Source organism: Lissotriton helveticus, chromosome 8, assembly GCF_964261635.1.
Source record: "Lissotriton helveticus chromosome 8, aLisHel1.1, whole genome shotgun sequence".
Classification (NCBI taxonomy): domain Eukaryota; kingdom Metazoa; phylum Chordata; class Amphibia; order Caudata; family Salamandridae; genus Lissotriton; species Lissotriton helveticus.
This window is the reverse complement of record NC_136069.1, coordinates 81738040-81761043: the sequence shown is the minus strand read 5'-3', so window position 1 is coordinate 81761043 and position 23004 is coordinate 81738040. Positions and strand designations below refer to the sequence as shown.

The 23004-nt window shown below is 46.7% G+C and overlaps 1 protein-coding gene across 7 annotated transcripts in view; it reads right to left on the bottom strand.

Annotated features, from left to right (window-relative positions):
* The window catches only part of SPICE1 (spindle and centriole associated protein 1), a 591766-nt gene that overhangs the window by 322549 nt on the left and 246213 nt on the right, over positions 1-23004 (bottom strand). For all 7 annotated transcript variants that reach the window (XR_013599733.1, XM_078656677.1, XM_078656679.1 and 4 more), the window contains one exon: positions 18619-18764. Coding sequence is in view for 6 of the 7 variants with exons in the window: in XM_078656677.1 (XP_078512803.1) it covers positions 18619-18764 (146 nt within the window). In the remaining variant the exon portion in view is untranslated. The remainder of the gene's footprint in view (positions 1-18618; positions 18765-23004) is intronic.

Here is a 23004-nt window from a genome sequence, read left to right as displayed (position 1 = left end):
AGATCCTTCCGCGGACTTTCTCGGATCATTCACCTATATTACTGTCCTGCTCGGTAACCAGTGCGACGGATACCACCCTTTTCCTGGCGCTTCCCGCCTTACTCCTTATTGGATCCTCTCTTCAAGGAGGAACTCTTAGAGGCCATGGAAACTTATTTTGAGGCCAACGTTGGCTCTGTCGAATCGTTCCAATCGGTTTGGGAAGCGTTTAATCTCTATACCAAGGGAATTGCTATTTCAAAGCATGGGGGAGTGTTAAAGTCAATTAGGAGCCGCCTAACACTTCTGGAGCGGAAGCTTCGAGATTTGGAAGAGCTACGCTTGCGCACTGGCGATTACTCTGTCGATCAGGAGATTGCTGGGGTTCTCCGGGAGTACAATGACGAGGCAGATTTGGAGATTAAACACTTGGGGAACTATACTATCGCCAGATCTTACTGTGAGGGTGAGCCGCCGGGTGCGGTGTTGGCTCGCTTGGCTAAGCGGGGCAGAGAGCGTTCTTCTGTGCCGATCATGAGAGCTGATGACGCCGGTCCCCCGCTACCACATGATGAGATAATCACGCGCTTTAGGGACTACTACGAGACCTTGTATGCCTCGAGAGGCCCTGCTCCTGAGGAAGTAATAGTGGACTATTTGTCACACATAGAACTTCCGTGGCTCTCCGATATGGATCGTAGATTCTTGGCTCGCCCCTTTGAGAGGGAGGAAGTGGTGCTGGCGCTGTCCTCCATGCGGGGCGGGAGCGCCCCGGGCAGTGACGGTCTTACGGTGTCTTTCTACAAGGCCTTCTCCGAGTTGCTGCTTCCCCATCTGCTGAGCCTGTTCGACGATATGGCCAATTCTGGCTCCATGCCGCACTTCATGCGGGAGGCTGTAATTGTGGCCATCCTTAAACCGGGCAAGGACCCTAATGACTGTGCCTCGTATCGCCCGCTCTCCCTGATGAATGTCAATACGAAGATCTTCGCTCAAGTACTCTCTAATCGCTTATACCCTTTGATCATGACACTGGTATCCCCAGAGCAGTCTGGTTTTGTCCCTACGTGCAACCTGGTATATAATATAAACAGTTTTTGCTGCCTTTCAGCAGACCCGCCCGGAGGTGCCAGCCGTTGCTGTATTCTTAGATATGGAAAAGGCATTTGATTCTGTATAGTGGACCTTCATGCATCATGTTTTGCGCAGAATGGGTGTCGGCCTCCTCTTCCTGCAGTTGATATCGGTCCTGTACTTCCGGCCGAGGGCCAGGATCCGCATCGGCCCTCTAATCTCTGAGCCCATTGAGGTGGGCTGAGGCACGAGGCAGGGATGCCCGCTCTCGCCGATGCTCTACGCTTTGGTAGCAGAGCCTCTTGCTTGTGCCCTCCGTGAGTACCATTCCCATCGGGGCATCCGCTTCCCTACGTACAGGCTTATCGTCTCTACCTATGCGGATGATACGCTTCTTTATGTACGCGATCCTGTGAATCACCTCTCCCCGGTATTGCGGGAGGTAGTCCAGTTTGGCGCCCTTTCTGGCATCCGGGTGAACAGGACGAAATCGATCATGTTTCCGCTCACCGTGGCCATGGTGCAGTTTGACCCGGAGTTTCCACTACAGTGGACCAATGAGGCAGTCAGATATCTTGGCGTCTGACTGCATACTGACTCGGAGATTGTCCTACGTGAAAATTATGGCTGCGCGGTTTCGAAACTGGAGGACGACATAGAAAGACAGATTTCTCTTCCTCGGTCTCTTTTGGGGCGCATTGCGTTAATGAAGATGGTGGTGCTCCCACGTTTCCTTTTCCTGTTCAACACTATCCCTATGGTACTTTCTGTCCTGTTTTTTCGCAGAGTGCAATCACTGCTGGTACGACTAGCTTGGGCGGGGAAACAACCTAGGGTTGCTTGGCATATTCTGATACGACCTTATGTGGCGTTAAGCCCGCCTACTATCTTGCGGCGCAGTCTGCTCATGCTTATGCGTGGATCCACGGTCCGCAGGACGCCCTCCATGTCCGTATCGAACTGATAGTTGCAGACCCGACCCCCCCCGCCGGCCTTGTTAACGCAGGCTAAGGACCGGCGTATGGGACTAGTTGATTCTTTACTGCCGGTCACACACGCCTGGCACTACATGGCGAACGCTCAAGCGTGTTCGCTCCTATATTCCCCAAGCGCGAACCTTGAATGGTGCCACTGGCTGGGTCCCTGTAAGGAGAAAGGAGTGATTCTGGCGCTGAGACGGGTTGGCATTCAAACCATGGGTGACTTGTTCTAGGGTGGCACGGCGCGGACGTGGGACGAGGGGACTGTTGCGATGGAGGAACCTCCCTTGATGGCGCGCTTCCACTTCCACAGGGTGCGCAGTGCTCTACAAGACCTTCTTGGACAAGATATGACGGAGCCAGTGACGGTAACTACTTTTGACTATGTGGTCACTGCTAAATCCCCCCGGAGATTGGTTTCTACTCTCTATCGGATAGCACAGGCGGAGCTATATGCGGATTACACCAAGCCACGTCTGGCCTGGCAACGCGATCTGGGCACTGATATGACTGAGGACCTTTGGAGCTATTGCTGCGCCAATGTCCACAAAATCTCCCTTAACGGTCGTCATAGACTCACACATTTTAAATTCCTGAACAGGACCTACGATACTCCGGAGAGGCTTCATAGATATGGCCTCCGTGAATCCCCAGAATGCGAGAGGTGCAGGGCCCCCGTGGCGGATTTCCTTCATGTTGCATGGTCGTGCCCCACGATCTTTTCTTTTTGGCAAACAGTCTTTGTTGAACTCAATCTAACGGCACACTTGATACTGACCCTGGAACCCTTATTGGCTCTCCTGGGCTACTCCAGACCCTTGCGCACCCCCCAACGACGTATTGTGGACCTGGCGCTCTTAATGGCCAAGCGCTGTATTGCCAAGGCATGGATGAGGGGTCCCACACCTACGGTGAGAGTGTGGAAGAGAGAGCTGATTTATTGCTGCACTCAGACTGGGCTGTATAACGATCTGATGCGCCCCAAGAGTAGGCCTAAAAATTAGTGGGCGGCGGTGTTGGAGAGGGCGGCTCAAATGGAAGTATCTGCTGAGACTGCTGAGGCTCCTGACGCGGAGCGGAATGGTACACTGGGGGAGACTCTTATAGCCGACCCTGCCGCACTTCTGGAGGCTGACACACCCCCGTAGGAGTCCATGGTGATGAGGGAGATGTGTTGATATGGGGCTGGACTTTGTGTTTTTTGTCCCTTCCCCTGTTGTTTCTATCTGATCTGCCACACTCGCTATGCTGTATAGTCTCCACATGCTGATTTTTGCTATTTCGAGGAAACATATGGTCATATAGCTACTGTTAATCTGACTACTCTGTTAAGTTAGCGTAGGCTCATTAAATGTTTAAACGCCATTTTTCCTTTAGCTGCTTCTGCACACGATACATAATTGTTGATTTACCTTTCAACCTAGTAGTTTACATGAGAATAATATGTTATTGCTCTCAAATCAGCTTTGCTTAATAAATTATGTCTGTACAGTGAGTGCTGAAGCTACAAGGATAACACGACACAGATTGTTGTGAGAACTGATCTCCGCACCGTCGTAGACATAACATAAGTGCAGCTCCTGCCAAATTTTGGCTTTAGGCGCGTTTTATATTGCAATGCTTGGAGCACATACACACACTTGATGCTGTTCGCATGCAGAGAGCTGGTGGAGACAGATGTGATCTCTTCATACTAGGATCTTAAGGTATGGGCCCGCCCTGCTAAAAACCCAAAGAGACCTTCTTATATATTAATATAATATACTAGTTAGGGAGGGTGAGAATTAGGTGTGGTTAACGCTTAGTCATTTCAGCATAATAGCATGCTGTCACCTTTTGCTTTCTGTGGACTTGTAACTATGCTGATAACTTTGCTCCTGATAATAGGTTTCCTTGTATTATCTAAGATACTGCACTTGAGAAAACGGCATCAGTAAATAAATATTTCAAATGTGCATGTGTCCTCATTTACTCCACGTTCTGGGTTGAAATGATTATATAATGAAAAAGTGTTCATGTGTTCCACGTAACCTGAGGTATTGTAAGTTCATGTTCTGGTTTGTCTAAACATTGGGAGTTTTGTTATGACCAATGAGACACTGTAGCTAGCCTGGTAAGGGGTTTTGGGTACTGAGGTGAGTTTTGGGTCACCCTAATTCGCCGAGGTTCCAAATCTCTGTGCACAGTTCTGTGTGAGAACGGAAACCCTGCTACATGGCGCCCATACGTTGGTGGTCTTATATCATGACACTTGAGTAGTATATCATTCAATCCTTAACCCCTTCACTGTCGTTTCCGGAAAGCGGTGGTGTGGGAAAAAACCTACCTATTTTTGAAATAGGTCTTTTCAAGCTTGAATCTTTCTAAAACTGTTTCCTTGAATTGCTACCCAGTTGTGCTACAAAGTTTACTTTGTCTTTCTAAAATTCCAGTGTAAACATGGCCCAGGCTGTGGACATTCCGCAGCATAGTCGCATTGCGGTGCGCAACCATTTACAGAATTACCAAGTCCCATTGGAGGGCTTGGCTGTGATTATGGTGGTGAGTGCGGATGCGGCGTACCCATTCGAACTGTTTTATTCGTGGGTGACGTTTCCTGCAGTGGATGGTAATTCTGGTGTGTTCCACCACTATACCCCCTCACTGGTACCGAATGAATATGCTCCGTATAGGGCACTGGAAGTACCTATTGATCATTGGCAGCATCGCGTTTGGTTTGATGGCGCCCTACCCCATTCTCTATCCGCTTTGAGGTTAGGTCCTTTGTCCATTCCAGGCGCTAATTGGCCTGCTTTGACTGGGTTTACCTCTCACCCGAATCATGGCGCTTGTACCCTAGCGGAGGTTCGTAGACTACATGTTGTTTCGATAGCCGTGATTCGTGCATTAGTGCAATACATAGGTCGTCATCTCCCGGGTGGTCCCCCTGGGGGTCCGGCTGTTCAAACGGAACATGGCGGTTTAAAACTCAATCCAGTTATGGTCAATGCAGTGTTTGGTAAGCGCCCCGATGATAAAGATGACTTTCCTTTCTGGCTTGCCGAAAAGTTTGACCAGCTGGAGGCTGTGTTTCCGAATTCTACTCCTGCTGATAAACATAGAATCTTGACGATTAGTTTACCGAAGGATTTAGCTCCCGAACTCGTTGACTGTGAAAGTTGGGGGGAAAACTTTTGCAGCTGTTTATTCGAGGTGTTTCGGCACCCCGTCTATGTCTGTACTGCCTACGATCGTTAAACGTGTTCAGGATGATCACGGACCGGAAGCAGCGGTTGAATTGGGTATGCGCCTGTGTGGTTCTTTTGAGATTGTTTGCGATCTCATACTCTCTAATGTCAAGGGGGATGCAGTGAACTTTCAGGTGTCTAATGCTTTGGCAGCTCTACCCGATGCCGAAAAGCCCCGCCAGTTGGCGAGAATTGTAGTGGCCGCTTATAAAACGATTGGTCGCACAAGCAAGGGACTAAAGTATTTTTCAGTCAAGGAGAAGAAACAACACCAAGGGCAGTCTGCTGAGGCAGATGTCCAGCCCAAGTCCAAAAAACAAAATTGGCCTAAAAAACAGAAACAGGGGAAGCAACAACAGCAGACTCAAGATTCTTATCCTGCAACTCAGGTACCTGCGCCGACAGAGAGAGTTTATGACTTGCGCGATCGCGCGACGATTAAGTCACCTGATAGATTTGAGAGTTCTGATCAACGCTCTCCTCGTTCCTTTCAGGACTCATCGGTCCCGAAGACCGGTGGTGGAGGAGGCGGAAGAGGACGGGGTGGTCAACAAGGACGTGGCCAGCCCCGCCAGACAGACGGCGCAGGGAAGCAGGAAGACTCAATGCCGAAAAGACCGCAGTTTGCGAAAAAGAAAGTTGCGGCTTTAACAGCGCATCGATATGCCACAGATAGTGAGAACGCGGCTTCAGAATCTGACGTGGGCTCTGACCTTGCTGGACAGCGCGGCGGAGATTACCATAGTGAGAGAGGGCCTGCGTCCACTACTGAGGGTAACAGCGACTGACGTTTATGTTGTGATAGAAACAGCGGACACAAGAGTAGCTCCCCCTGATAGACTTTTTGAAATTGTCCTGTTAATTGAAGGAGACATACAACGCACTGTAAAAGGGGTGTTTTGGGAAAATCTTTCGTCTACATATGACATCTTGCTTTCGGAGGCTGACTGGCCCCCACCTTTTGTCCTCGCAGCGCCCCGAGGGGAGGAGGTAATCCTCCCCAGTTTTGCGAACACTGTTTCGAAAGAGCATGCGCAGCATTTTGCAGAAGAGTGGGCTCTGGCTCTCGCACCGGCTCTGTATTGCAACAAATGTGGTTGGGATAAATTGTCCCCATGCCACGAAATTCCGTTGTGGTCTCAGCCGCAGCCTAAACCTCAATATCCCATCCGACGAGAAGCAAAAGCTTCCGTCGCAGCTATCCTTGAACAATTGGAATATCAGGGTGTAATTGAAACGTGCGTGTCTCCGATGAATAATCCTCTTTTTACTGTGACCAAGCCTGACGGATCGTATCGTTTGGTATTGGATTACCGGCATTTGAACTCGCATTGCCGTAACTGTGCAGTACAGAATACTCACGGCTCTGCCCTAGTGGATAGTCTAGTGCGTAAGCGTTTTAAAACAACGCTTGACATTTCCAACGGTTTCTATGCCCACAGATTGGCTAGCTTTAGCTCCCAATGGACCAGTTTTACAAGCGCTGGGGTCCAAAAACAATTTCGGCGTCTCACGATGGGCTATAAGAATAGTCCAGGTATATTTACCGTCCGCATAGTCTCTCTTTTGGAGAGGATCGACCCAGATGCTTGCTCGTATGTGGATGACATCTATCTCACAGACGACGAAATTTGGGAGCATCTGTGTCGTGTAAATTCAATTATTTGTAACTTTGCAGATATGGGTTACAAATTCAACTTTGCAAAATCGCACATTGCAGAATACACAGTGTTGTTCCTGGACTATGAGCTCAACAATGAAGGTAGAGGTTTAGCTCCTCACTTCTTGGAGAAATGCGCACAATTGCGCGCTCCAACAACACTGAAACAATTACAGTCTTTACTGGGCTTTTTGAATTTCGGGAGGACATACATTCCGGAATATGCCCAGCGTATCAAGCCTTTGTATGCTTTGATACAACCAACTTTTTCCAAATCATGCTGGCTGCCTGAGCACTCAGCCATCTTGCAATCTTTGCAGGCTGATCTGCTAGCTTCTAAATTCTTACTGACTCGTGATAACCACACTAACCTGGTGATAAGAATCATTCCTGGGACGGTGGGTTTCACTTACCTCACTTTTAATGAAGGCGACACAGTACCTATTGCTTACAAGTCACACTTGTACACTTTGGCTGAAATGCGGTTTTCCACTGTGGAAAAGGTTTTAACAGCTGTGCAGATGGCGATTCTTAAAGAACGTGCGCTGTCAGAGGGAAAACGCATGTTGGTTGTTACACCGTGCCCTCACTTGGAGGCAGTTACGAAAGCCAGTGTACCAAATTCAAAAGCTTTGCACCCTCGGTGGATTCAATGGGCTGCTTCCTTGGCGTCCACGGATGTCACGTTTATTTTTGACGCCTCATTACGGTCGCAGGAGTACTTGCAGTATGAATTCGTTCATCCTGCTCCTCTGGCAATGCGACCATTGGAGGATTTCCATTGCATCATTTACACTGATGGTTCGGCGCAGGTTGCGCATGGCTCTAAACACGCCTACGTTTCCGCATGCGCCATTGTGGTAGGTGCCATGGTGAACGGAGAGTTCATGTCCAGAGTTGTGCATTCGCAGACTCTTGGGGACTGCACTGCACAATTGGCAGAGCTTCGTGCTCTTTTACTAGCGTTGGAGTACGCTGATCCATGTGTGACAACTCTTATTGTAAGTGATTCTTACTACTGTGTACAGTCTTACAATGAAAACTTGTTCTTTTGGATTCAGAATGAATTCCATGATTCCAAAGGTAGCACAATAAAACACAAGATGATCTGGGTTCGAGTTTCGGAGCTTAAGGCTCAACTGCCGCTTGTTTTTGTGATTCATACTCTCGGCCACCAGCGTGTGGGAGTTCACGCTGTCGGTAACTCGCTTGCTGATGAGGCGGCAAAATCAGCAGTGTCTAAGTATTTAGTTGCAGCAGTTACACGGTCCAAAAGTAAGATTGATAGTGAAATATTGGCGGCGGTTGCTGCCACTGAGAAGGGAGGTAAACATCCTGCGGGATTCCCTTCGAAGTACACATACCACTTAAGCCCAGAAAAGGTTCCTTTTGTGACAATACCTGATGTTGGTGAACGTTTGATTCCCAACTCGGATCGCAGGTCTGGCTTGATTACAGCGGCTCATGAAGGCGTGGCGTCTGCGCATGCGGGCGTCTCGGCCACTGTAACTCAATTGCAACAGCGTTTCTGGTGGCGGGGACTGTACAAACAGACGCGCGATTATGTGACATTTGCCAGCAGATTAAGCCTTCGACTGCTGCGCGTCCGCCACAGACACAGTTGTACATATCGAACAAACCACTAGGTTGTGTTTATTTAGATCACTGCGGTCCTTTTTCCTCTGATACTGCGTATAAGTACATCTTAGTAGCAGTTGATTCATGCACACGCTTTGTATGGGTTTGGCCCCATCGCAGCGCTGATTCACGGACTGTCATTAAAGATTTGCGTGTCTTTGTGGGAATTTTTGCCTGTGGTACCTTCCATTCGGATCAGGGTCCAGCTTTCGCCTCTAAGGCGTACAAGGATGCCATGTCTTCGATGGGGGTCCAAGTCAAGTTTTCGTCTCCCTACAGACCTGAGGGTAATAGTGTAGTGGAGCGAATGAACCGCGACTTAAAGCAATCTTTGACAGCCCGAGTTATAGGCACTGGCAGAAACTGGCTAGTCCACCTCAATGGCGTGCAGCGTGCTCTTAATAATCTCCCTAGAAGGTCTCTGGGTGGGCGGACCCCATACGAAATGCTCTTTGGCATCAAGATGTACGTCCCTGACCTTGACGGTCTAGACTGTGTGGTTCGCGCCACTTCCTTTGACGCAGATGAACATTGCAATGTTTTACAGGATCTACAAAAGACCAGAGACAGTCTTGCAAAGGAACATTTGCCCTCCACATCGGATATTGCGCTGCAGATCCCAGTAGTTGGCTGGCTACCCCAAGTTGGAGAACTGGTTCGAGAGAAGATCGACAACAAGAAAGAATTTGGACCTTCCTATCGAGCTCCGGTCCCAGTCCTTGGCGTGAAGGGCACAAGTACAGTCATTTTACCCCGTCTTCCAGGTCGTAAGGAGAACAGGTTTATCTCCATTGACAATGTCAAGGTACACAGAATGGCCGATTCTTCTTAGTATGACACCAGCAGTATCCTGTCCTTCAGTGGTGAGAAATTCAGTTTTGGCTACTACATCAAATCCTGAGCCTGATGTGGCCATCGAATTACCTGCCCTTTCCAGTCCTTTATTAAGTACTTTGCCTGGTACAGACCATGATGATATCGATTACACTTACCCCACTGACTTATCGATGCCTGACCTGCAAGCCCGTTTGGCCACTGAATCAAGATTTTCGTTTGACACCGTTTCCCTTGCCTCGAAGAAACCCTCACGATTTGCTGTTTATGCCACATTATTTAAAAAGCATTTTTTAATTCCCCCTTGGACATATATTTGGCTGATTCTTTTTTCAATTTACCTTTTTATGTCAATTGGTTTTGTGTTTTATTTTTTTCGACTCATCAATGGACACTATGTCGAGGAAAGAACATGCATTAGACATCTCAATGGAACTTTGGCCCCACTTTCCTCGTCACATTCTGCACACAGATTGAAAAGGGACTTGACATTTGTTAACATCACTGCCTGGCCAGTCCTTGATGGAATTGTGTGGAATGCAGTTAGATTTCAAATTCACGGCCCTACAGAAGTTGTTAATGTTCCTAATGTCCTTAGAGTAAACATGGGGGATGTGGTGAAACAAAACATACGTTCTGATGATTGGGATGTTCATGCAGTGGAAAGTTTGTTTTCTGATTTGAAATACTATGCTGCCTTTGATGCTGAAGATTTATATTTAGAATCCGCTAATTATTGTGATTTGTTTTGCTTCCAACATTTTGGCAATCACTTCTTACATAAAACGTCTTCCAGGAGAAATGCTGTTAATTTTACGCAGTGGGAACATTGCCCAGCCCCTAAACAGGGCAGTTCCGATACATTTCTAAAAAAGTACACTTATTTTACTGACTTTAATCAGTCCAGTCCAGAGTCTTTTTATTTTAAAATATCACAGAAGCCAATGTCCAAGGTTAGACTTACCGATACCAAATTATTGTACTCTAAGTACTTCCTTGATCAATTAGTTATTGGAGGCTACGAGCTTTGGAAGGAAACAATTGACCTTAAATCTGTTTGGGGTTCCAGAGCCTGGCAGGTACAAGGCACAGAGGCTTTGCACCGTGCATGTCTCATCCCGAATCATATGTTGTTTTTGAATGAAACAATTTCACAAACTACTTGCTTTGGATTGGCTACTTCTAAAAAATTAAATAACCCAACAATCCCTGATTTAGAGGAATATACTGGCTGGAGTAATTATTCTCAGTTTTCCATTAGAGAATTACAGACCCTTTTACTTAATTCTTCATTTAACATATCCAGTTTGGATCCAAAAGGTTGGCTGATGTGGCACCGTAGTGCAGATTCCTGCCAGCACCGTTTCCTGGGTTTATCAGATGGTTTTACACAAATTAGGCCTGATCCCCGTTTTTTTTTTTTTTAATTTTTTTTTTTTTAAAACCTTTATTGAACAATGAAAGCTCACAAATACTGGCCTACAACCCCACGGGCTGGCCAGAACAGAATGGTCAAATAACCAGCATACAAAAAGAAGATCTGCACAGGATATAACATCAGGAGCACTGGTGAAGCAATAAAAACCATCGAGCGTTCAGCAAGAGCAGGATAATAAAGGTTAATTTTCTAGCACGGGGAGGGGACCAAAGGAATAACGGGCCGTATATGAGAGTACAAGGGAGGGACCGTGGCAAGCCGCCATTTTATAGACACAACGTAAGAAAATGAAACCATATAATCAAATCTAGCAAAGGACAGAAACAGAATCAGGCCATCAAATAGCGACAGTGGCAACAGTCAATCGAGCTCACTCACCTCCGCCCCTACCCGAACAAAGAAGACGTGGTCAAAAAGCCCCATCACAAAGACTACGCAATACGCACCCCAACGGAAAGAGGGAACCTCCATAAAGGAGGAAGGGAAAGAGGGAGAAAAAGACAACAAAAGGAACACCCGCCAGACCATGCACCCCCAGGGGGAAAAACAGGACAATAAGACCGGCATGCGATGTAACAGAAACACGATACCAGAATAGGCAGCGAACCACAATCAGCCACACACCGGAAGAAGGACAGAAAACCCCCGGGGGAGACACGAGGTGACAGAGTCCCGAAAAAGTGAATACACAAGAGCCATAGAACAAAAAAGGGGAAAATAAGGGGGGAAAAAGACCCCCCGACACAAACAGACCCCCCCCACCCACCCTTAAGCCCACCCTGCACCCCTGCAGAAGGCTACGGCCTACCCCCCCGCAGCGTGCCTGTCGCCCTAAGTAGAACCCGAAATATAGTGGAGCAAGAAAAGTTGGAATTAAAAGACAAAAAAAAAAAAGGGGGGGGGGAAGGAAGGGAAGGAAAGAAGGGAGTAAAGACATACAAACATACACACGGGGGAGGGCCAAAGACAGGAGTAAACGCACCCATCCACCCGCCCGGGTTAAAGGTCCAAGTCCTCGGGAAGCCAAAGAGTATCAGGCCAAAGTCCAGGAGCACTAACCAGTTACACCGAACCATATCAGGACACAGAGATCATCCAAGCCGTTCATGAGCTACCGCATATAAGAGTCAGTTTTCATCAGCCCTGACCCTTTTTATCCAAAGCAATAAGGGTCCGATCCAACGAGGACCCTGCCAGAAAGAACAGAAGGCAGGCAGCAGGAGAGTCCAACGGCAGTCCAAAAAAGTCACAGGAAGAAAAGCACGGAAGATCCAGGAAAATCACAGAATGTAGCAAACGATGCAGGCACAGTTCCAAGGATATATCCATAAAAACCGACCCATCCGGGCCGGCACAGGAGACGTCATCGGGCAGTGGTGATTGAGAGGGACCAGGAGAATCATGAAAGTCCGGCAAAACAAAATCCAGCTCCCGGGCCAAGGGCAGAGGAGGCAGCACAGGAGGAGAAGGCGCCATCAGGTTACGCACCTCCGGGGCGGCAGCCGGGACCGAGTCCGCCAGGAGAGTACCAGCCACACCCCGCGATATCAATGCCTCATCCGGTCGTGGGGGCCCGGGAGGCCCGCAGTGAGGAACCGTCTCCAGAGCCAGGAGTGGCGCGGCCACCGAGAGCCGCCAGGATAGCAGGATGTGTAAGATCCCCTTAAGTGCAGGAAAACCTTCACAGTATCCGACACCCGGGCCTTGCGGCGGGCCCCCAGTGCTCGTCCGGGCCCGGCCCAAACAAATGGGGTTGGTCGCCATCTTGAGAGCCCGAACAGGCCGCGCGGCCAACAACCTCCGCCGGGGCGGCAGTCAAGCAGATGAAGTCCCGCCGACAGGCAGAAGAACACCCCGGACAGGAAGGGGGGCCACCAGAAGAAGGGGATTCGCCGGCCCCCCAATGTCGCCAGTCCCGATCTCCGAGTCCGGGCGGCAAAGAACAAAATGGCCGGACCGGAGAACAAAGGGGGAGGAAGCTGAACACACGAGGAACCCCAATAATGAAGGGCAGCGTCACCATCCAAGGCTGCCGCCACACAGGAGTCTCTCAGCCAGGAACCTCCGGCTCACACGAACAGCGGCCCTCCAATCACCTCCAGTGCGCCCCGAAGGGCAAGCCCGCAGGCTGCATCCGGCCCAGGAGCCGGGACGAAGAATCAGGCCAGTCCGCTCTCGAGTCCCGGGAATGGTCGGGGGCACTGCACCGGACCCACAGCAGCCAGGACAACCGGAACAAGTGGTAAGTGCCTGCAGTGCGTCGTAGTAGTACCACACAGCAAGGAGGGCTTCCCGGGGCAGGATAAATGCAGGATAAATGTGAAAAACACAGGCGGGCGAACGGAGCCGAGCTAAAGCGCGGCCATCTCGGTCGCGAGCTAGGCTCCTCCCCCCCTGATCCCCGTTTTGACATGGCCCATACTGTCACTACTTATTCAGTGGGAAAGTTATGTCCGAATTGGCTGAAACATTCTACATTGGATGCAGTTAAACTTCATATTTCTAAACTGAATGAAGATATAGATTTGAATGATTTCATAAAAGGCCCTGCGAGTGGTAGATCTAAGAGATGGATATATGCTATTTACAATGAAATATGGAAAACATCACAGGTTGAGGCAGCGACACGCCTTAGAGCAATTGATCAGGCTAATCTTGAGAAAGTGCTTGCAGTAGTTGATAATAGTATTAACATGCTTTCTTCCCGCATTTACACACTAGATAATATTGTGTCCTCTGTTGTGGATATTGTACAGGATGAAGTGTCTGTTTTGTACCATGGTCAAAATCAATTACGTTCGATCATGCAATTTGCATGGACCCTGCAGACGTTGAAAGCTGGCAAGGTGCCATGGACCTACATGAACGTTTCATCTCTCTTTGCCCCTTTTCATTTGACTGACAAGCAGCGCTTGCTTTCCATGCGTGATGCATCTTTTTCGATGTTACACATTGAAAGGTTAGAATCCTTGCCTTTTTCGGTGGCAGAGGCCACTACTGCAACGTGGCTTATCCACGGTTTAATAACGCTGCCTTTTGCTTTATATAAATTTACAAATTGTATGCGATATGTTGCCATTTGTCGATATGAGCCATTGGGTAGTGGTTTCCTTCATGAAGTATGGTCCCTTCCATTCACTTATAGATGTTTAAGAGATGGACAGGAGGTTTATCTGAATGGGGAGGAGTGTAAGGAGACACCGGATCATTCATTAATGTGTAGACATATACAATTACATGGTTCTTGTAACCAGGACAGGCCTAATTTAGCTTGTATTTTAAAAGGGACACCTGTTCCAGCGATCATCCCAACTTTTACCTTATTGGAAAACGGTAGTTATTTACTTTTGAATAATGAGGATTGTTGTGGGTTAATAAAAGGGGTTCCTTATGTGGTTACTGTAACTGAGCGTGTAGTTTGCTGCAGAAATGTACTGTACCTACCCACGCATGAGAACAGGGATGTTTCCATCTGGCCGCGCATCCCAACCTTGACAGCGGAGTTCAACGGCATGAGCAGAATAAGAGCTCTATTGTCCCAAAAAGAAGTGGCCTTGAGTTCGGCTCGAGAGACCTTAGTGCTTCACATAGCTAACACCCGTACCGAGGTTCAGGCCCTTTTAAATACTGATTTACCGTTGCATTTCAGCGAGATGGTTCATTCTATCTTTAACGCGTCCTCTACAACTGGGCTGGCGCACTTTTTTAAAACGGTTAGCAGCGGTCTCGTGACTTCGTTTGTAAAAATATTTGAAGTCATTCCTGCTTTCTTTCATTCCATTTTTTCGAGTTTGTTTGGTGGATTCCCGGTTTTACTGGCACTGGCGGCTGGCGTTCTGGTGATTTTTTGCTTCATTAAATATGGATGCCCTTCCTGTGCAAGAAGCCGCCCAGCGCCTTCTGGCGCTGTTTCGCAACCGGATGCTTGAATACTATGGCACACTGCCGCTTGCGATTTTGAGCACGGCATATGGATTGTCATTTCGATTTTCCTACTTCACCTGTGTCCAGCCTGTGTTTCACTGCCTGAGCTGTGATTTTGATTGGGCCATTGATTTGTGTCTCTGCAGACCGGTTTCTCCTGACGTCGATTTTAATCAGCGGATGGGTCCTATCATTACTCACGAGTTGGTTTGTTCTGGCGAAAGGATTATGGCCTTAGCAGCGATGCATTGACTAATGGGTCCTTGGAACATACTCGCAGCAGCGCAGGATTTCTTGGCACTGAGCTTTCTTGAGAACCCACCGAGTTGTCCTCTGATGGTGATAGAGGCTCCGGTACTAGAGGAACACGTATGTTCTTTTCCACTTCTAAATTGGATGGCTGAACTGTTTTCGGATGAAGACGGTGATTTCATGTTGGAGGCTGTTGCTGCATATTTTGCATATACGGTCATGTCCTAAAACTTTTGTTTTAAATCCGGCCATTTGACTTTCAGCTAACATATTTTTTTGCGAATTTTGTTACACTTTCTTGGTTTCCCAGAACTATTGACTTGAGCAAAAATGAACGAACAATTAACTTTTTTTCATATTGTTTCATTATACCACATTCTTTTTCCCCAAGGTTTTTAAAGTATATTCCTTGCTCATAGTTCTTGAACTCTGCTCTCATGAGATGGCCCTTATGTTATCTTATTTTGTCCGTACTCGGATCATGGGGGGGTGTCATATAGCTACTGTTAATCTGACTACTCAGTTAAGTTAGCGTAGGCTCATTAATGTTTAAACGCCATTTTTCCTTTTGCTGCTTCTGCACACGATACATAATTGTTGATTTAGCTTTCAACCTAGTAGTTTACATGAGAATAATATGTTATTGCTCTCAAATCAGCTTTGCTTAATAAATTATGTCTGTACAGTGAGTGCTGAAGCTACAAGGATAACACGACACAGATTGTTGTGAGAACTGATCTCCGCACCGTCATAGACATAACATAAGTGCAGCTCCTGCCAAATTCTGGCTTTAGGCGCGTTTTATATTGCAATGCTTGGAGCACATACACGCACTTGATGCTGTTCGCATGCAGAGAGCTGGTGGAGACAGATGTGATCTCTTCATACTAGGATCTTAAGGTATGGGCCCGCCCTGCTAAAAACCCAAAGAGACCTTCTTATATATTAATATAATATACTAGTTAGGGAGGGTGAGAATTAGGTGTGGTTAACGCTTAGTCATTTCAGCATAATAGCATGCTGTCACCTTTTGCTTTCTATGGACTTGTAACTATGCTGATAACTTTGCTCCTGATAATAGGTTTCCTTGTATTATCTAAGATACTGCGCTTGAGAAAACGGCATTAGTAAATAAATATTTCAAATGTGCACGTGTCCTCATTTACTCCACGTTCTGGGTTGAAATGATTATATAACGAAAGAGTGTTCATGTGTTCCACGTAACCTGAGGTATTGTAAGTTCATGTTCTGGTTTGTCTAAACATTGGGAGTTTTGTTATGACCAATGAGATACTGTAGCTAGCCTGGTAAGGGGTTTTGGGTACTGAGGTGAGTTTTGGGTCACCCTAATTCGCCGAGGTTCCAAATCTCTGTGCACAGTTCTGTGTGAGAACGGAAACCCTGCTACAATATGCTGTTCGCCCTGCAATGCTATTGTCTATATGCCCGTGATGCTGTTTTTTATTCTTATTTTCTTGGTCTGATGTAAAAAAAGCAAAGTTCATCTAGACGCGCTATGACTCATCTATCTACCTTGCACAGCGAACATTTTGGATACCTATTACTAAATTGCCGCTGAGCCCCTGGGATGTCGGCTGATGGGCTTTGTCTTATTGGAATCTGTTCTTCTCGATATATACGCTGCTGGCCCCCGGGTTGTAGGCACTCAGCTGTGGTACATGTGTATTATTCAAATAAAGTCTTTTGAACTTTAAAAAAAAAGTAACTCTAGCATTTCATACCACTGGACAGTACAGTTAGGTCTCCAGAAACGGACAACTAAAACATTAGGAAAGCGAATCGCTACACTTGCTTCAAAGGCCATGTACAAGGTTTGGGTATTCTTTGGTCTTAGAAGGAGATACAATATTTGGGGGCAGACATTGTCAGTTTCTTGAGAAAGAGCATGAAACAACAAAGATATCATTGGGGTGCAGTAAAAGGATTGTAGCAGGTGGTCAAACTGAGTTTTCTGGGGGAGATATTTAGCATTAAAATTAATATTTCAATGAAATGATTGTATGTATTTGATTGTGCATCTTATACAGTGTTTGTCGGGGGCACAGAAAGGGGATATTTACTTCAAACTTCTATAGTTAAGAATGGGTTTGGATTGTGACAATACACAAAACACTAAAGCGGACGAAAATTAAAAATCACAGAGGATTTGAAGGAAGGTTGCAGACTTAATTTGACATTGGTTGAATATAGGAACTAAAATCCCAAACCCTTGGTTAAGAAAGGTATTTTCTGTCTGTTGATAAACTGAGCAATAAGGGACAATGGCTCTGCTTAGAATAGCAAGTGATGCATAATGGAGCACAGCTCTAAGTAGATACCCACGGTGTCACCCATGTCTCCTCTTGAGTAAGAGCACCTACACTTAAAGAATGAAAAGTCTAATACTTTGGCAACAATTTTTCTTTAGGTGTCTAATTTCTCATGTATTCTTTAAAACTCATCTACCAGGCACCCGATAATCACAGATTTAAGCACAACCATCTAGATAAACTGTAAATCTTCTAGAATGTAGTAACAAAAATCTATATCATTATGAAACATTAAAATAAAATCATTACTTAAAAAAATGTAGAGAGAAAAACAAAAAAGTAATGATAGAATGCATGAATTAAATACATCCAAGAACATCTCATACAAATAAACCATGGCCCTAATCCAACAGTAACAGTGTAGCCTCTAACTCCCCAACATTCTAATCATCACTTTTCGCTAGGCTTAATGGGTTTCCTAAATATGGGCCACAGCAAGTATGCCATTGTTCGGCCGCAACATTTTTCACGTAAATATAGTTTTGCCACATAATCTATCATCTGCTACATAATCTGAAGATTACACCATAAAACAATTTGTTTGTAGCTCAAGCGGTTCAAAGGTTACAAAAAATGCAGCAATCCATGTTGCCACGCAGTGGAATGTTCTTTGTGAAGCTTCCTGGTCACCTTTCTATTGCTTATTGCTTTATTTGGGTGTAAAACTGGCACTAATGAGACGTAACCAATGTCCAGACCAAGTGTGAAAATGGGATAATGATGAAGTAATACTATCACAAAATGTGCCACATTACGCTGCATAATTTGTCTTTTCTTGCTGCATAATGTACTAACCCTTCCGCATATGGCACAGACTACACCTAACTGATAATATCCAGCAAACCAGAAACTGTCTGGGGTTACTTGTGTTCCTGTACAGAGAGAACGTGGCATGGCAATTCAGCCTGGATCATCTGTGGTGGAGAAGGTTGGTTAGTTCTGGTCTGTAATGGCACAAGGGAGCTGAAAAGGATGGATAGGAGTGCCGACTGTGAACATATCAGAATGACATCAAGAAGCCACACTTGTTCAGCAAGTACATACCATTACTGACCGGGAAGGGAAGACTCAGTTCAGTTTTAGGTAGGAAACAATATAGTTGGAATGGACTTTCTTGTTCTCTATTGATATTTAACAGAGTATAGTCACAACCGTCGTTCACCTTGTTTCAGAATGTAACAATGAGTTCGATACAATTCTGTCGAAGCAGAATTGGAACAAAATGCAGGAGATACAAGTGCAGTCCACTACCCAATAAACTGTAGAAGACATAGGGACTAACCTGTGCCTGCCAAGGACAGCTCTGCAGCAGGAGTTGATGGAAGGTCTTGGTTTGTTACGGACTGTCCAATTGGTTTTCGCGACTGATTCTCTTGCAAGAGTTGAGCCTCCAGCAAGGTATTCTCTTCTTTCAAAAGATGGAGCATCCTAATACAAATAGTAATAACATGTACGGTTAAAGCCAAATTGTCAGCTATCTTGAATGGCAGAAAATTAGAGGACTGCACATCACAAGGTGAAAAATTCTCTATGTCCTGCTCTTCATCACAGATGCCATAATAACTTGGCTTCACTATCAGGTATTTTAGAACTGCAGACAGCACTATGATATACAGGAACATCCCTGACACTTTAATGGCTAATTAAACCATTAAAATAATAATATATTGACTGAACTAAGACCAGAACAAAACATTAACATGTGTTAACTGGAAAAAAACATCACCATATGGAGGAAACCTGGTGGTATTCCAATTAAGATCATTAAGATCAAAGGGGGTTGGGAAAGCTACATTTGTACAATGCAGAATTCAACTGTCAACAAGCAAGCACACCACACCACTTAAGGATAAAGAATTAATTGAATGTCAACAATATTGTGGAAGCAGTGAGATTTGGTGGGAACAAAAATGTTCAAAGGCAAAGGAAGAGATTTTGATCAATGACTCGCATGAATTCATCTGCAAAGGTGCAATCTCCTCTTGATCCCAAAGGCGCAAGAGCCTTCTTTGTTGAGGCCATGTGGCATTTAGTAAATTGCCAGCTATGCAGCAGTGTAGAATGAGGACTGCGCCTCTAAGGAACATACTGATCCTCAAGAGCATTCCTTTTTTTATAACCAATTTTAGTGATTGTTCAAAAACATACGCAGTAAGACAAGAGATAAATAACCAGCTCAGATTCCATCGCACATGAGGAACATAGCATTCGTAAGACAGTATACATGCTCTTAGTAAGCAACATTATAAGAAAAACACCCACCACATCCCGCAATGGTCACACGAAAACATTAGTCATCTATCGCTCCCACCCATTTGACCCACACCCTACAAAATTTCTTCGGACATCCCCTTGTCTCGTACAGGGGTCACTCCTGCGCTACGCACCAGTCCACCCCCCCTGCGCCAGAGTGTCATGGTAGAGGCATGCAAGGTCAGCCAGTTCATCGCAATGTTACTTTTAGCCACCATCAAGGCTGTATTCAGGAAAAGTTTGTCTGCTCAAGAGCCATCTAGCCCATCGGTAAGTCCCAGTAGCGCAGTTATGGGATAAGAGGTAGCTCCCAGCCTAGGACCTCGGTAAGTTCCCCTATTACCAATTCCCAAAAGCGTGTGATGACAGAGCACTGCCATACTATATGGAAGAAGTCCGCCTGAGGGTGTTGGCAGCGTGGGCAAGATGTTTCGGGACGAAGTCCGGCGCGGTGAAGGCGCAGCGGTGTAAGATACGCAGTGTGTAGATAGTATGTTTGGATCAATTGAAGCCACGCTGATACTGTGATTAATTTAGGGGTCATTAGCGCGTCTCGCCAATCGGCATCTTCCAAGGGCCCAAGCCATCCCTCCCATCTGTCCCTGAGCTGTGAGTGTGTTGGGAGAGTTATTTGTGAGGGAGCGATAAATACGAGAGATCCCTCCCTTCCCCAGATTGCCAGTCATCACCTGGGCCTCCAGCGGACTGTATTCGGGAATAGGCGTTTGTTATTTTTTGTTATTTGTTATTTGTGATTTATAACGCGCCCAATCACCTGCAGGTCTCTAAGCGCTCGGGAATCGATGGTACAAACAACAACTTTAGCAACACAGAGAAAAAGCATCCACTAGCCTAGTTAGCGCTCACGGCCCTCCTGAACAACAGCGTTTTTAACCCCTTTCTAAAGCGTAGGAGGTTCTCTTCCCTGCGCAGCGACTCAGGTAATGAATTCCATAACTGAGGAACTAACACAGAGAAGGCTCTTCCTCCCTTGGTAACCAGTTTGTACCGCGGGCAGACCAATAGTTGAGAATCGGAGTATCTGAGGGTTCTCATTGGGCTGTACATCGCCACACGATCTTTGATGTATGCAGGCGCCATGCCATAGATGGCTTTGTGAGCAATGCACAAACTTTTGAATTCAACTCGTTCCTTAATAGGGAGCCAATGAAGGCTCTGTAACAGGGGAGATGCTTTGGCTCGTCTTGGCAGTCTAAAAATAAGACGAGCCGCATCATTCATCACAACCTGTAACCTATTTGTCAAGGTTTTTGGCAGGCCCAGATAGAGGGCATTACCGTAATCTATCCTTGAGATCACAGTGGCTGCGACAATAGAGCGCAGCATGGATTGAGAGATGACGGGTACTATCTTTCGTAGCTGTCGAATGATGTTAGTGCAGCTACCCACCACTGACAGGATCTGGTTGGCCATTGATAGATCACAGTCTACTTTAATCCCCAGGCTCTTCACGTTCAGGCTGGGTTTTGGGGCCGGGCCTAACTCTGCGGGCCAGTAGAGGTCACACCATGGTGAGGTGGCGGATGGGATCACCAGTACCTCAGTCTTGTCTGGGTTGATTTTTAGAAGATTTCCTGTCATCCATTGGACCGTGTATCTCAAGATGTTCTGAGTTTGAAGTTGTGCAGCACTTGTGTTGTCGACACTCAGCAACAGCTGCGTGTCGTCCGCGTAGTTGAATACTGTGCAGCCCATGTCCGCCAAAGAGGCAATCAGAGGTTGCAAGTATAGGTTGAATAGAAGTGGGGACAGGGCCGAGCCCTGGGGCACCCCACATTCTAATTTCCCTACTGCGGAAGTTTCTTCCCCCAGTTGTATTCTTTGGGTCCTTCCTAGCAGGAAGGACTGCAACCAACTGAAGGCCAGGCCTTTGATGCCAAAATCCCTCATTCTTTCCAGGAGCAAAACATGGCTGACGGTATCGAACGCCGCTGAAAGGTCTAACAAGATCAGGGCGCTCGGTTTTTTACCGTCAGCCAGGCCTCTCAGTTCATCCAGCACCGAGAGCATCACCAACTCGGTACTGTGATGTGCTCGGAACCCTGCCTGTCGTTCATGAAGCAGATGGTAAGACTCCAGATACATGGACAGGGATTTTAGTACGTGTTGTTCCAGTACTTTAGAGAGGAATGGTAGCTGAGAGATTGGCCTGTAGTTTTTTAGTACTGCAGGGTCTGCGCCTGGCTTTTTCAGCAAAGGTCTTACACGCGCTTCTTTAAATTCTGCTGGTAATTGCCCTGTCTGTAAGGACCTGTTTAGGAGGGAGATGACGCGCTCCTCTAATAAGGGACGGGCTGCCTGAAAAACTTTAGGTGGACATGGGTCCGCTGGAGATCCAGACTTGATTCTATCCATCAGCTGTTGCAGACTCAGAGTGTCAATCTCTGGAAACAGCGTGATAGAGCAGTCAACTGATTTATGAGGGGCTATAGGTGTTGCCATCCCATTTGACATGCTACTTTTTATTTCCTGGATAATGGTTCTGACCTTCTCCAGAAAGTAACCCTGAAAGGAATTACAGTTTATGGGGGACTGAAGACTGTCTGGCTTTTTGGTCAGCTCCGACAGGATCTTGAAAGTCTCTTTCTGCACATTGGCTGCCTTGCTTAGGCGGGATTCATAGTAATCGGCTTTAGCAAGAGTAATACGTTTTTTATATGCATTAAGAGAGGTTCGGTAGAGGATCCTGGATGAATCCTGTTGGGTTTTCCTCCAACCTCTTTCCAGGGCTCTGAGTTTCCTTTTGTGGTCCCTCAGCAGAGGCGTAAACCACGGAGCCTCCTTACCAGGTCCTTTTATCAGCTTAGATCTCTTGGGTGCTATCTGATCAATAGCTAGAGTCAAGCTCCGCGTTAAATCCGCATATTGCTGGTCCAGACTGTGGTCTGAGCATGGAGGACAGTCCCTTGGCGGGAGCGCCTTGGTCAGGGTTCTCAAATCGACCTCTGCCCATTTACGAATTTTCCTAACTTCCGGAGGTGCATGTATTTTTGGGCCGTTAATACGTATCTCACAGGACACTAGGTGATAATCAGACCATATACATGGGGCTACCTCTTTCAGTGTCACATTTGGGTCTGTGGTCCACACTAGGTCAAGAGTGTGACCTTTAATGTGTGTGGGAACCCTCACCAGTTGTTTAAAACTTAGTGCTGACATCAAGGTGTCCAATTGGCGCATAGGTAAATCCCACTGGGGCTTGTCCCAATGCAGATTAAAATCTCCTGTGACTAGGATTTTTGTATAGCGAGTGCAGAGATCTGACATAATGGGGCCAAATAGGTCCTGGAACGTTGGGGTAGCATTGGGTGGGCGTATCCTCTGGGATGTGCGAGTTGAGAGCGTGGCGCAGCTGTAGGTAGCGGTAAAACTGCAAGGGATGTAGGGAGTACAG